The sequence below is a fragment of the Numida meleagris genome, chromosome 7 (genome assembly GCF_002078875.1).
Source record: "Numida meleagris isolate 19003 breed g44 Domestic line chromosome 7, NumMel1.0, whole genome shotgun sequence".
Classification (NCBI taxonomy): domain Eukaryota; kingdom Metazoa; phylum Chordata; class Aves; order Galliformes; family Numididae; genus Numida; species Numida meleagris.
Genome location: NC_034415.1, coordinates 30,015,026 through 30,030,707, shown reverse-complemented (window position 1 = coordinate 30,030,707; position 15,682 = coordinate 30,015,026). Strand labels below are relative to the sequence as shown.

The 15,682-nt window shown below is 45.8% G+C and overlaps 1 protein-coding gene across 2 annotated transcripts; it reads right to left on the bottom strand.

Moving 5' to 3' along the window:
* LHX8 (LIM homeobox 8) lies at positions 1,526 to 15,303 on the bottom strand. 2 transcript variants are annotated; one of them, XM_021405422.1, is made up of 9 exons: positions 14,483 to 15,303; positions 14,038 to 14,211; positions 13,630 to 13,788; positions 10,610 to 10,731; positions 8,958 to 9,178; positions 8,419 to 8,522; positions 5,496 to 5,591; positions 4,268 to 4,451; positions 1,526 to 3,457 (listed from the first exon to the last, which is right to left on the bottom strand). In XM_021405422.1, exons 2-9 carry the CDS (start codon positions 14,116 to 14,118, stop codon positions 3,381 to 3,383), a joined length of 1,044 nt encoding a protein of 347 aa, XP_021261097.1. In that variant the 5' UTR covers positions 14,119 to 14,211; positions 14,483 to 15,303; the 3' UTR covers positions 1,526 to 3,380. The 2 variants fall into 2 exon arrangements, with proteins under 2 accessions (XP_021261097.1, XP_021261098.1); XM_021405423.1 differs by lacking the exon at positions 14,483 to 15,303 and adding an exon at positions 14,388 to 14,425.

Below are 15,682 nucleotides of genomic sequence, written 5' to 3'. Positions count from 1 at the left end.
GGAAGGAGAGAGGGAAGAGAGCATCAGAGTTCCTGAGAATTCTGTAAAAATATCTACTGATGGAGACATTTAAGACATTTAAGACCAGTTTAGTTAAGTAGCTATATCAGTAGTACCTTGGAATGAAAAGTAGACTAGAAAATGCCCAACGAATTCCCTGATGTATCTGTATATAAACGTAAACCCATACCTCCACTGAGCAGGTGGAGTTTCAAAGCATCTGTATTCCAGTATTTAACTGCACTTTGAAGTATTTCTGAAGGATGTTGAAGATTCTAGAATAGATATTTCTGTACCCTGCAAACAGAACTACTGCTGGCTTCTAATAACAGACCATCCATTTTGTGAGATTCATACAGCAAAAATATTTTCTATCCATATTTTTCCCTCTTCCTGTAAGAGGGAAAATATAATGCATTTAAAGACATATTTTGCAGTGTAGTTGCACTTACTTGTTCCAGCGCACAATAATACACAAGCCAACCTCAGCTTGCACTGGCTAGACTTGTGGAGGGGGAGCAGACTGAAAGTCGATAGGCAGTCTTCTCCCAGTGCATTCAAGACAGATGCATGATTATTTTATTAGTAGTATTTCTTCCCTTGAGAACTTCTTGACGCAAAGTACATTTTATATAATTATAGCTCAGTTTTCAATTTCTTCACTAATAGTTCCAATGCCACGTGTACAAAGTGCCCTTCCTAGGATAAATAATTTAGGATCCGAGGGACAAACGCCGTTCTCTGCAAACTTATCCAAAATGTGGAACACTGCATAGATCTGCATTGTTTTCTGTTCAAGAGAGGCTACTTTTAAGTGACATGTTAAAACCAATTTGTTCCATAGATCAGTTCATTCCATACAACATTGCTTTTCAGTTTTAAAATCAAACCTATACAAACCTATCTAGAAGGCTCAGCATGCTATTTTGTACTCCTGCTGTAGTGATAGTCATGTTCTCTTCCTAGAAAGCTATCCCTTGAATTTTCTGAGCATAACAATGCCTGTCACTGCTTCCTCTTTATAAAGTAAAAGAATGGAGCCAGGGTCAGAAGAAGTCAGCAGCACATTGTCAAAAATGCAAGTGCACAGCAAGTAGAAAAAGATGAACATTCAAGTCTACAAGTCAGGATACAGCAACAGCTTCAGTTGAGAGCATTGGAATGATGCTTTACGTACACTTGCTCAGCTCCACACAGCCTGGCAGCTGAAGGTAGGCAAGCAGCACAACTTCTACACACTCCAAGGCAATGCTCACAGCCCAGGTCCACTACCGGAGCCTCCTATTTTTAACTCCACATTTCCCCAGACTCACTTTGTAAATAGCTGCTCGAGCATTCACAGCCAAAGATCATTTTCTCCTGATTCCTTTTTTTCATAAGGAAATGGTAACATCACTCATCGTTTTCTTTAATGCTGCTCTGTCTGTGGAACTGGATGGGAGGGAATGTTTCATAAATAGGTCTTTCTGTCTCTCGAGGAACCTGAAGCTGCATAGTCCTTCAAATTAGAGTGAATAATTACTTTTTCTTTCTTTTTTTTTTTTAGAGAGACTTAGTGCAAGTCAAGTTGCACTTGAAAGAAAGACAGTTGAGCAGTATTTTACATTATCAATTATGCCTAAATTACCATCACTTCTGGTGTTTAACTTACAACTTCAGCAGTAAGATTCTCCTACTTGCATATCAGATCCAACAAAACAACAAGAATTGGTTTGTCTAGTACTATGCATGCAATTTTGTACCACACAGCCACAGGGGGTATCTTAGGTACAGAAAATGATGTATTTAATTCAGTGTTCCACCCAGCATATTTCAATATGATGCACGTTAAAATGAAATGTAAAGTTCCATTCAAGTTCCACAAGAGCTTATGTCTTTAGCGTTATTTGTGGCAGGGTATGTCAGCCTAGACAAAGCAATGCGCTTTTGCTACACAGTTGCTTGGGCAACTGAATTTAATTTGTGGAACATGAATAATTCAGAAGTTGCCACTGAAGTGATGGCTTTGGAGATCATAATCTTTCCATGGTGGCAAACCAAATTGAAATGGTTTGACCAGAACAGATATGAAATTTCACACATTAGAGACACTAAATCCATTGGGAGAGGAAAAAAAGAACTCACGCACACCTTCAAAAGTATGATTTCCTTCTGAGGCAAGTAAAGTTTAGGTGTGCAGATGGGATCTACCAGTCTTAAATCCTTGAAGGAAACTAGCCTGTGAAGACAAAGATCAGTTCAGTTGATAGCATGCACTAGCCTTTGCCCATCAAGTCAGTGCTCCATGCTTTCTAATTCAGGCTTAGCAGTTCTAATTCATGTTAACAGTTAAGCACAGCATACTCTTCAGCATCTGAATGAATTGCAGTTTCTATTTGTATGCAGTGTGATACAGGTCAGTCAAAACAGAACTGAAATGCAGACTATTTAAATATTGCATTAGTCATCCTCCTGCTGAACAAAATCAAAAGGTAAAACCATTGAAAAAATCAGAAGCTGAAGTAGCATACACACAAAATGTGGCAAGCAGATCTCCACTCACTGACTTAAATCACAGCCAAATCTATCTTGTATATCCAGCTTCCCTTACTGAGCAAGCGTGCAACCTCACTCTGAGGAAAGCCACAGTTTTGTGTACATTTACTTTGAAGTGGGCACCTATTTCTGGTGTTTCAAGACCAATCTAAACCCATTAGAAGGATTTTTAAGATCAGCTGGGACAGATGAACACTCCTGAAAAGGTCTAGTGCAGCGTACCTAGGTATAACCTGGAGTTCTCTTCGGAAGATGAAGATTTAAGTTAAGCACTTCACAAATGCTCACAGTTCAACCATAGACACAGCAACGTTTTTGCTTAGCATGCTACAGCAGAAACTTTATTTAGTTCATTTGGAAAATATTTGCAACCAAAATTTATTTTTGCGAACTCACGGAAATAAGCTTTAACATATAGGCTGTATACAACTCAAATACAAGTAATACTTTTAGCAATAACTTACCGATACAAACTAATGATAAACTACAAACTCACAAAGTATTGTAAACATTTTGCACAATTGTCAGTCCTTTCTTTTAGGCAAAGTGCTCTTTTGATGACAAATAAATTAACAAATACATAACTAGAGTGATCTACTTCCAGACAATACAAAAAGGTGTTTAATAAGGCTTGTAAACAATGGAATATGTAATTATGCAGAATCCATAAAAGTGTCTTGCAGGCTAAATGTATACTTACATACCTGGGCAGCAAAAATGTTCTTGAAAATGCTTTAGATGTTAAATAAAAAGTTAACATTAATATCTTTCCAATGATAACTCTCATCCACAATAAGTGACTTCAGCTTACATCCTTAATAGCTTATATCCCTGACAGAAAGGAATTAGGTGTGACTTATTGGCAGTTGTGTCATTGAATGGGGTAGCAAAGGCTGGAGTCCAAGAGCTGTAGGTGAATGAGCTACAAAAACAGAAAGATTTACTTGTCAACTTCACTGGAAGTAGAAAAATACAAACTAGTAAAATCCCACTGGGTAAATAAATGTTCACCAGTCCCAACCACTGAACCAAGCACTGTTTTCCTAGACAAGCTTGATACCAAGCTTGATGGCATCACAAGCACTTCCGCCAACCCCATACTTTGGGCCCAGCGCTCATTTGCCTCCAACCACAGCCCACCTCACACACCACTTGGAGAAGAATGAGCTCAGGCCACACGTGCAGCTGAGAGTCCAGACCTCCCAAATGTTTCAGTCTCTCCGAATCATGAGTTTAAGCCCAATTTGCTTGCTTACTTGTCAGGTCAAATAACACACAACGACAACACTTTTTTTTGAAAATGAAGCTTCCCCCTCCCCCCCCCCATTATGTGTTACTGTGAAGGAAGCTTAAGTTTTCAGTGCGCCTACAGTTTGTGGGGTAAGGGTCAGGGAGTGGGCAGTCAGTAGTTTTCATTAAAATTAGATATTGTAGAAAAGACAGCATGGATGCTACAAAAACAAGAGTTTGAATTCTTACTACTAGTACTCATGGTTTGGAGGAAGCACAGAAAGTAGTCTTCATACCCAGACCTTCAGCTATGCCACTACAGTGAAGGGCTACTGACAGAAGTGGTGCACTTCTTAACAAGGCACAGAGAGCAAATACAGTATTAAGATATTCTACAAAGAATAAAATGTGAAATCTGGTAAGCTTCTTTAATGGGAGCTTGGTAAACTGTTCTTGTTACAGTCAGTAATGATTTTACTTGGATATTCAAAGTGGTACCTACCATCCATATAACTGTGCAGGGCAGTTAACATAGTCCCATCTTGGGGTACGTATGCTGAGTATGCCATTTCCTCTAACATGGGTGGAGACAGCCTGGAGGGCTGAACTGCTGTGACTGGAGCAGTAGATGAATGATTAGGACTAATATGTTTCTTATGACGTGCTCTACAATTCTGAAACCACACCTGAAAAAGGGGGAAAAAAATTACATCACGTTGATCAATTGCATTCTGCTTTGACATTAACTTGATATAAACCTCAGAGCTTGGTTAGTTAACTGGGCCTCAGACACAGCACTGACAGTCCAGAAGAAGAAACACCTACTCTGAAGATGCGTGGCACCTTAAGCACACATGAACAAGTCAGGAAAGCTCCTGTAGCAACAAGTAGCCCACAGAAGACAGGCGCTGTGAGGAGCTGCGAGGTTCCTGGCACCTGGCTGGGCACACACAGGTACTGTACCCGGGTATATAAGAGAGACACAGCCATCTCCTGTGCCTCAACACTGCTGGCAGTAAGAGGTTTTTCATAGGGTACCTATTTTTCTTTCCCATGTGAAGTGTGTGATCTTCAACTTTTTAGAAGTTTGATCACAGTTTCCAGCCACCTACTTCCTATAGAAACTCTGTCAGATCTCCTGGGCTAGGAGGAGAGACGGGAAGAACGAGCTTCTTTCTAACTATATAAATTTATAAATCAATATAGAAAAATACATTTATATAGAAAAAGAGCGTGAATGTGATGGCTGCCAAGAGGAAACTTCAAGCGAAGTATGAACCATAAAAACCTGACTTTGTGTTTCTCAGTTTTAAATGGCTTGGGCACATATTTTACCTCTGCTCTCTAAACAGATCGCTAGGTAATTAGTCCTAATGTCTGTGTTATATATATCACAAGCCATCTCCAGAAAGCGCAGCTCTTAAGAACATGTTACTGAATTCGTAAATTTATGTTTATAAGAAGCTCAGTGCCAATTCTGTGCTGTATAGGCAGTGAAGTTTCTTCCCGGACGATTACAAATCCTCCATACAAAGCATAAGAATACTGCAACTCATCCGCAATGACATCTTGGTTCTAGACCTACTCCTAGCTAAGGACGTTGTCTGAAGTTTTAATAAACCGCCACATTAGATCTTTCTCCACCTCACAATGACCACATTAGTATTGTTAAATTGCCACTAAGCATTTCCAACAGATGCGTAGCAGACTTTGTAACTTAGAGCAGTCACCTGTATAACGCGCCGGCTCAGGCCTGTTCTTTCTGCCAGTTTCTGAAGTGTTTGTGCATCTGGATTGTTGTCCTGAGCAAACTGTGCTTGCATAACCTGAAAAGATAAGAGCTGGAATTTTTTTTCTGTGTGCAGAAGAATTCTCTCAGACCGTGATCCTTCTCCTTCTGTTTTAAAGAAACTGTTGTAATCTCTAGTTCCCAGACAGTCCCCAGTAAAAAGGGAAAAAATATATTTTAAATAATCCACAAAATCCACACCCAGTTTAGAAGCCCCTCATACTGCTTAACTGAACTGAGACATTTGTGAGAGATGAATTCTGCTTGGAAACAGTCAGAAATGGACTAAGCATTCAGTTACAACTGTACTAAAGAGATTGTGAAAGAAAACACACTGCAAAGCAATTCAAGCATGCTTGATAAAGAAAATGGTTACAGCAACAGACTGCAGAAAACAGCATAAGGAAGGAATGAGCTTTGGTTGTGTTCTTGGAACTCGTCAGTTGCTATCTGCATCTTGCACTATATGGAGCAACTTGATGCTCTTTTCAGCTACATGGAGAATGGGGGCAGCTTGGAAGCTCCTCGTACCACATTTACTTTCCTCTGATGTGAGAGACACTCAGGCTGCACCCTGATGGACCTGCGCTATGCAGCCATTTGGTTGGACTCATCCTTGTAACAAATTAGCATGTGAATTACAGTTCTTGAAGGAGACGTCAACCTGACCTGTATCCTGAGCAGCTCTGGAACCTGTAAGATTTTACCTTCATTAAGGAGGTAAGACTTCACAGATTTCTGCAGGACTTCTTCAGCAGTTTAGTAAAATGTAGCTTCTCATTTCTGGATTTTGTTCCTTGATGGTCTGCAAATTTTGCCTTGCTTCATCTTTGAGGACCTCAGACAACTACTCTTCAAATACAGAAACATTTGAACTGTTTACTTTCCTACTGAGTTTCATACAAAAACATCAAAAACATGGACATCCTTTTGCATCCTTAGGCACAATTCTGGAAGTCTTATGTCAAGAACAGGTACCAAGACCACTGCATGGAGCAGACTGCAAGCATCTAAAACAAGGTCTCATATCTGCTGAAGTAGGTTACAATCTAGTTAAACAGGAAAAGCAAACATGAAAGTTTAATTGATGTCAAAGCAGAAGAAGCCCTGAATCCAGTTCCTACTCTGAGAGCTGGGCCTGTCATTTATTCAGCTCATGTTGTAAAAGAAAGTCCCCTTCCTGCAGAAATTCAAACCTGATGTCCAGTGCCTTTGCACCTTAGGCCTTTTCCAGGTTGTGCCCTTATTGTAGATTTATAACACCTTGACTTCAGTCATGGATGAAACAGCAAATCAAGCATTATACCACTGTGTGCCATGTATGTTATGCACTTATCACACCTCAGCTTAACTAAACTTGACTGCTTTTACCGTCGAAAGGAGAAGGACTCCTTGACAAAGCAGAGCAGTAGAAAATTAACACTGCAGCATCAGTCTGCATCCAGAAACTCACCAAAGGAATTCTATAAACTGAACATGAAAAATGCATAGCTAGAATTAGGGAGAAAGCTGCTGCTTTCTTTCCACTGCAGGTTGATGCTTCTGAATCTGGTCTCGCTGTTACCATCCTCACAGTGAGCTGGCACTGATCACAGTGTTTTTCCCTAACAGGCTAGTTTGGTGAAGTGGTGATCCAGGGGGGCAGAAATTACTCATATTTGAGGCAATCCAGAGCTAACTCTTGTCAAGACAGCTACAAGACAAGGAGCTCCGAAAGCAAAGCAGATGCAGGCAGTTCCCACCCGCACCAGGCAGGCTTGACCCTACCAGGAGTTTTGATTTTGTACTCCCAGACTTCCTAGGCTCCCACTCCCCTTTTGTCCTGACACTGGAAAGGAACGTAACTAGTGGTTGAGCTAGTATAACAGGATATTGGAAAAACATGTTTCGATAATGCATTATCAAGAACAAATTGGACAGTAAAAAAAAATTGCTGCCAAGAACTTCAAATGCACTTCTCCTCTATTTCACTCCACCCAGCTCTATGAAAAAAAAACTGTCAACCCCCCCACTCTCAAACAAGCAGCATTAAATACTGGAGCTAGGCTCTTGAAACACGACACCAAGCCTACAGAATTCAGTATGCTTAAACAGGCAACAGCGAAGTTCAAAGATACTTTGAGATTGAGTATGCTTGTGAAGCATTTGGGAAGGGCTGAGAGAAAGGGGAGAAAAGAGGGAAGGAGAGCAAAGATGAGTCCCTACTAAGAATCTGTCTTCCCAGTGCACATCAATATAGATCACATTACAGTCTTGGCTAAAAAGCAAGTATGGAGGAACAATGATAAGAAATAAACGTGCAATTATTCCCTGTCTTCTCTATAAAACAAATAGAAACAAAACATTCACCGACAGGAGTTGAATTGTATTCACATGAATATTAACAGGAATCCATGGCACTTACCTGTCGTTCTGAGAACTCAAACTTTTGCAGTCCTTTACTGAGCACTGCAATAAAATCCAAGCTTCCTGCCTGCTAACGTCTTGAAGCCGTATCCAGTACCCATCTCTAGCACAACTCTTCATATTACGTAACTCTAAAAATATTCTTTATTATGTGCAGTGATGTGAATGTCTGTTTAAATAGATTTCATCGAGCAATCAAAATAGATCAACCTTTTTGTTTCCACTCTGCAGAATTACTGGCTGCCCCCAGGGAAATAAAAAGCTCGAAGGGTAACTATTTCATAGGAAACCGCTGAAGCTAACAAACTATTCCAGAAACGTGCTGTGTCTTGGTAGTTTTTGAAAAAGCATAAAGTACAAGCTTATTCTTCCCCCACATATGCATCTGATTTCCTATCAGTTCAGAAGTTACATCCTGCATAAACCTGAAATACTCGAGTTTTTAGCGTGGCCTCTACCTGGAGTTGATCTGCAGTGAAGCTGGTCCGAGCTCTTTTTGCTGGTTTTGGATGATTAACATCTTGTTCTGTTAGCAATGCTCCTTCCACACTAACCCCATTACCTGAAGCATTAAAAAGAAGACACTGTCTGCTAAGCATTCAAAATGATGTTATTCATAAATCAGACTGTCATCCAACAACTTACAGCGGCTGGCCAGCTGAATTTCACATGCAGAAAAGCCATGTTTTGTTCAAAGTTAAACTGTTCTGACACCACCGCCCATTCCACCCCCACTGACTCCCTTGCAAACTGACAGAGGAAACATTTTATCAACTAGATACACTTTGCTTTCTTTTCCTTAGGATAGGAAACAAGTTATACAAACTCAAAAAAAAAAATCAAAACATCAAGTAATTTGCACATTATTTTAATTCAAGAACCTGTGCTTCCAGCCTTAGCAAAGCCAGATAATTAGCTCTTTTAAGATGGAGGCTGATGTAAAACCCAACAATTTAATTAAAACTAAACCACGAACAATTCTTAAAAGCAGCGTTACCGTTTTCAACTTCTCTTTTCAGATTGTCCAACATGCAGTCATAATGTACTCTACAAAGGACTTTCTCTTCAACCAAAGCAAACTCCTCTCCGGTAGAAAGCTGTCTTTTGCAGGAGAAGCAGGCGAAGCACGCCAAGTGGTACACATTTCCCTTAGCCCTTCGGACCCAGTCTGTAGAATGAATGTGCCTCCCACAGCGGGAGCAGCGGGTGCCATACCGCCTGCAAACAACGAAGGCGAACAGGAGGCTGAAGTCAGAAGCTAACCAACCCAGGCACAGCGGTTGCTCCAGGAGGGTTAGTGGCAAATGGACGTGGAAGCGCAGCTGAGATCCACAGCAAGACCAACCAGGCAGAACTGGAGGACTGCGAAACTGTGTTTCTACAGCAACAAAATCAGCAAGGTTGTATCTGATAACTCAAGGCAAGATCACTACTGACCTATAAAAGTTAATAATTTACTTAAGGCAAAGAACAACATTAAAACATTTAAACTGCTGCACGGACTCACAAATCCTCACCTTTCTTTTTATGAAAGTAGTCTATCAGCTGTGAGGAGGAGATAGGAACAGCTGACTTCATGCTCAAAATTCCCCCAGTTATTCAAATACATTTCACTGTAGTGTAGTCCAGGTTATTCAGCTACATCAGCCTTCGCTACTCATTGTCCCCTTCTGCTGCAGGGGGGAAAGCCTCCATCTCCACAGTTTTTTCCTTAGTTACTGTCACATTTACAATTTTATTATCTTCAATAGAAGTTCAAATATGGGCAAATATTTACACTGTTACTGTATAACATTACTCTTTCAAAAGGAAACTAACAGCCAGGATATGTTGGATTATGTAAATGAATATAACTTTGTTCCAACCCCCCCCCTCCCGTTGTTCACTGTACTCAGCCTGTTCCCTCCCTCCTTCTTGCAGTGTCAAGATGGACTAGTTGGCAATAATCCACTCACCACACAGATGAGAATCCCATAAATATTTTGGTCAGGAAAAGTGCTAGTGGTCACAGCAAGTTTTCTTCCTGCTTTCTGGACTGAAGATCTTATGTCTTGAGCACTGAGGCCAAAAAGTCTTTCTATGCCACCCAGAATTAATAATGTTCTCCCTTATGTGACTAGATCCTAATCTTAAGAATGCTTCATGTTCTAAATCAAACTGATCACAGAAATGTGTAGCTGCTGAAATCCTTTTTCAGGTTCAAAAGATTTACCTCGAGGCGTGTTAACAACAGCATGTGACATCTTAAGTATAATACTGGAGTGCTGGTCTGAACAGAAAATCCTCTCAGCTTGGCCTTGTATTCTCAGTCACGATTCTTTGCACATAAGCTAAATTTACTGTTATTTTGATAGGCACTTTGATACCTACCGCGCTCCGCGTCCATAGAGGTGAACAATTCTATAAATTCAGTAGCTAAGCATAAATTAAGTAAAAGATTTGTTACGTAGTTGCATTAGACAGGTGTGGGGCTTCCTAGTCTCTCCGCAAAAAATCGCTTTAATTGCTTTAGAAAGTAATAAGAAACTATATACATACAAATAACCAAATAGAGAGCACCTAAACACACATTTTATTTACAGATTATGCAAAACCTGACAAGCAAGCACGAAATTGTATTAAATAAAATGTTACCGCTGCCTAGCATACCTGAAATAATCGAGTTTGCAGAAGATATCTTTATCTTTGATGTAGCAGCTGGTGTGCCTTCCCAGAGACGTTCTGCAAACGCTGCACGAGAGGCAGCGAACATGCCAGCAGAGGTCGTTTACCTGCAAGAGCACCCAAGGACAAGTACTCCTCAGTTTGTGCTACTGAGAGTCGTATTTTGTATTTACAAAAACTGTTTTCTTCATACAACCCAAAAAGGACAGAAATGATACGTACCACGATTCACAGAAAATGTACCCCCCAAGGCAAAACTGCCAGTAGAACTGCATCTGTTAGGGGTGAATGAATTTGACAAAAGTCTTCAAAATGAGCTTTCATGGCTTTGTAATTAAAAGCACAGGAAGAGGAAGCAAGAGATTCAAGTTCTACGTGGATATTTGGTGCCTGGCTGTTCTCACATTGCTGGAGTAACAGCGAGCTCTGCCCTCGCAGGACCTTACTGCCACTCTGCACCTTACTCCCCAGCCCACAAAGCTCCTGTCTAACAACGAACAAATCTTGCAAAGTCATTTGAAATTTTAACGTGTAAACACTGAAGGAAAAACAAAACAGTCTGCCAAGTAGAAACACGGCACGAACTGCATCTTACCAGACGCCTGGTAAAGCACAGCTAGCGCATGGAGCAGAAGCTTCAAAACGTCAGCCGCTGTTTTACAGCAAATTCAGAAATGGTTTGAGATATAACATCCATAGTGGAATTACAGCCCTGGGAAGCAGCAGCAGCAAATCAGAGTTTTGAAAAGCCACGTGTAAATTTGGGGCAAATGAACTGTGCAGAATTTTATTTCTTCATTCTCATAGACAGCCCTTTGTAGTGCAGACATTCTGCACCACCCATCAGACGAATCATTTGAAAACCCAACATTCCCACCGACCAAAACAATTGATACAGGGTGATAACCCTGTACAGAATTCTGTATGGCACAGGAGGAATTACGTAAACCAAACAATAAATAAGCTTCGATAGATACAATTTCCTTTAAAAGCTTCCATGCCAATTTCCCATCTCACAGTAGTCTCTTCAGCCCTTATTTCAGAATGGCAAAGCAGAGATCTACTCGACCCAGGACGCACCTCCTGCCAAAGCGCTACCAGACAAGGCGCAAAGAAATGAGATGCTGCCTCTGACAGATCGGGCTGGAACAGACCGCTCCACTCATTCCTCAGGTTATAATATTACAGCACGCAGTTGCCCAGCGCTCTCCCAAGATTTATCCTTGTTGGCAGCCGCAGTTTCATACACTGACAAATTTACACCACAGCATAATGCGAAACTGTTGATAACAGCTGTCACCGAATTGATCCTCTCAACTATTTTGTTAAACGGGCGCACCGCAGGCAAAAAGGACAACAACATCAGACCGAGCCCGCTGGGCAGCTCTGCACGGAAGGCTCCCGGGGCTCAGGTCCCGCCAGGACCCGCAGCGTCCTGCTGGCACCTGGCACAGCGCTGACATCCCGGCAGCACGGAGCACAGCGCGCGGGCTGCTCCTCACCGCTAACGCTCCTCCATGGAGCTTTGTTACACGCGGGTGTGATGTCACCCACCCAGCTTCTCATTTATCATTGTGCAGGACTGAACTGAGGAGACATCCTGCTGCTGATCAGGAAGACATTTCCCAGATGTCTTTCTCTACCTATACAGAAAGGAATGATATTTGAAGTCAAAATAATCATTCAGGGATCTTCTGCTCCGAGCCACATTTATTCAAGTTTTTCAAAGAGCAGACAGCAGTATTCAGGAAATGGGCAACCGGGATGTCACTGGAGTTAACGGAACCAGAAGCGATTTCTGTCATCCCTGCTCCGTTATCCTACACCGTGTGCGCACACGCATACAAAGGTGGCTGGGGTTTCCCGGAGCAAAAACCATGGGTACAGAAACCCTCCCCAGCCTGCACCTACCCTGTTTGAATTGAATGCCAACCCGGACTACGCATTCCTTTAACCTCCTCGTTAAGACCGCGATCTAAAGCAAATGGTCTAAAAAGAACGTTTGCGTTCTCAGTGACACTACAAACTTCCACTTTGAAGGATTATATAACGATTGAAGTCTGCATCTGCTGGAATCAAGCGACTGAAAGCACAACTTTCTAATCTCACTTCTGAAAGGAGAGACGGCAGGACTCTGACCCAGCATAACTTCAATGGCTGCAATCCAGATGGAAAATAGCCACCTCCAAACTGCCTCAGCGTTTCATGTTTAAAGCCACACGTTTGTGAAATAATCTTGCTTAGTCCCGAATGCTAAAACTAGCACAAACATTTTTCAATCATGCTAACTTCCCAGAAATTACTAGAGCCCCTCTGAAAGGAATACATCATCTCCACATTTCTGAACGGGTGCAACTTGCCGTTCAGATTCACAGCATCACACTGAGATTTTTTTTTCTAGCTAACAACAAATGGGTCAGTGCTACCAACGGCTTTATCAGGATACAGCACAACCGAGAAGTTATGCACACGCTGAGCCACCAGCGTTCTTCCTCGCTCCCTTACGGAACGCGTCAAGAAAACACAGCCCCAAAGCGGGGAAGTGTTCTAAGAACGCAGGTATCGTTTCAGCTTTCCTGTATGGCCCAAGTCTCACAGACACACGCAACTAGCTGCAGAGCTTTAAAAATGCCCGCTTCTGTAGGAACGCCACTCGTTTCTGCAAGTCGAAGAACCGGCTCAGCTCGTTAACGGATGCCGACTGCGCAACGACAGTGATGAAGGAAAGCGGACGAGAAGCGCGAGAGAAGAGGGCAGGACTCCTCGGAGCCGGGCTGTCCGCCCGCAGCGCTATAGCATTTTGCCGTTGAACTCAGCTCGTCGCTCTGCAGACGCTCGGGAGCCCGGCACGGCTTCGAGGCGCCGGAGCCCCGCGGCCCGGCCGAGCCCTCCCCGCGCAGCGTGGTGCCCGCCGCGGCGCTCCGCTCTCCCCGCGACTCCCGGGGTCCCGGGCCGACATCGCCGCCTCGGAGGCGGAGAGGCGAGGGGCCGGCGGACGCTCTTACCTTCAGTAGGTACTTGTCCACGATCTCCAGGCCGCAGCTGCTGCACACGCATTTGCTGGGGGCGCAGCCGGAGCCCGAGGCCATGGACCGCGGCGAGGAGGAGGGAGACAGTGCGGCGGAGGAAGAGCAGGAGTCCTCGTCGGCCGCCGCGGGGCTCGCCTGCGGGGAGCGCACGGAGAGCTCCATGAACGCGGGCCGCCGCCGGCCTCGCGCAGGAGAAGCGGGGAACACCGCGGGGAGCCCCACCCGGCCCGACCCGCCCCGTCCGCGAGCACCTGCGGGGCCGCGCCGAAGCCTCGCGGACCGGGTCGCGGCGGGAACCGGAGTTTTTCCGCCGAGCGGAGCGTCGCCGGGGACCCGCCCCGCACCGGGCGGCGGCGCCGCTCTCGCTCCCCGCCGCCCACTCACCTTCTCCGAGGGGCCGCCGAGAGCGGGCAGGTCCTTGTCCTCCAGCCTGCAGACGAACATGGGGTCGCTCTTCCAATACATGGCCCTGCCCTACCGCATACCAGCTCCGCGAAGGGCGGCGGGGCGCCACGAGGCTGCTCCGGGAACCCCGCTCCGAGTCTCTGCCCTCAGCGCCTGCCAGAAAAAAGTTTTGTTTGCGAGGGGGTGGGCCGTGCCGCGCGAGGACTGCCTTCCGCGCCAGCCCGCTCAGCCCTCCCGCGCAGAACCCGCCTCCGAGCGCTACCGCGGCAGCGAACCCGCACCGCGGCTGTTAGGCAGCAAAGAACACCACGAGGAAAAAAAACACCCACCAGAGGACACCACATTCTCCTCCTCCTCTCCCGCCCCCCACACCCCCCTTCCTTCCCTCCCCGTTTATCTTCGTCGTTTGCTACAGCTTCTCCACCTCCAGCCCCCCGAGACTAAACAAAGGTTCGGGCTCCGTCTCTCTCCGCGTTAGCGAAGGAACGCGGGCGCGCGGGAGGGGATTTCCGTGCCCCGAGCCCCGCAGCTGAGCGCGCTCCTTGCACCGTCCGCGCCCAGATCCCATTATCAAACCTTTCTCATTAAGCTAAAGGAGGAACACCTGAGATGCCGCGAGGCCGTAGCGTTGCTCTAGCTCTGAGCTCACCCCTCAGCTCGCGGGTGTCGCTAATTAACATCGGTGCGTTCGGTTGCTCGGAGCGGCCCGTCCGCAGCTCTCCGAGAACCGGACCGTGTCCTCTAGCGGAGAGGCTCCGCGCGTTCCTTGCACGTTTTTTTTTTTTTCCTGCGGTTACAAACGCTGCCCCCGGAGTTTCCCCGAGTACCACCGCGCTCGGGACGGTGCGGGGCGAGCATTCCTCCCGCCGCAGGTGAGGGCGGCAGCCGCGGTGCCGCTGCTCTACGCGTGCTGAGCCGGCCAGGTGCCGCTGATTAAAGCTCCCGCTCCGCTTCTGTTCTCTGCACCGCTCCGTGCGCGCTCACTCTGACGACAGATGGGAGCTATTCGGTGGAGTTACCACCAAGCGAACCGAGAGAGCTGCCGGCACGGCGGTAGCGCTCTGAGTTTGAGAAAAGGGAATTCTGCTTTTGAGACGCTGTAAGAAAGGATGAACCCCATGCTGCACCCTCCTCGCTCCCCTTTTGCCTTTCTTTCGGATTCAGGGACCCTGCCTCTGCGAGACCGGGGCCGAGCCCCGCGTACCGCTGCACCCCGCTCGCTCGCCCGGCTTTTTAACGGATCGGCCCAGAGAGAATCTCACTTAAATCGGTCTTAGGACCCCCAAAGTCGCCAGGACGTTGGGGGACGCGGTGCTTTGTTCCAGCTGCAGCGAGGTTCGGGACGGCGCGGCGGAAGCCGTCCGGCCGTGATGGGCAGAGCGGGAGCGCCGCGGGGCCGGTAGTGCCCGCCCCGCCGCGCTCCCCGCTCCGGGGGATCTCTCCTCTGTGCCCCCACGGGCGGGGCGGCTCGGAGCTCCTCCGATCCCCGTGCGGCCCCGCGGCGCTCCGGCCCCGAGCGCCCACCGCGCCGAGCGGATCGCGGAGGGGAGGGAACGGCCGGGGCCCGCGTCGTCGGAACGCGGCTGGAGTAGACCCGCGGGGCGGCGGCCGGGAGCGCCGCGTC

Excerpts from the sequence above, each read along its gene's own strand:
- LHX8 (XM_021405422.1), bottom strand. The coding sequence starts at position 14,118 with ATGTATTGGAAGAGCGACCCCATGTTCGTCTGCAGGCTGGAGGACAAG. Across the intron at positions 10,732-13,629 it reads TGGACAAGTACCTACTGAAG|GTAAACGACCTCTGCTGGCA; the intron begins GTAAGAGCGTCC and ends GTGCTCTTGCAG. Across the intron at positions 5,592-8,418 it reads TCACTGCAGATCAACTCCAG|GTTATGCAAGCACAGTTTGC; the intron begins GTAGAGGCCACG and ends TTATCTTTTCAG.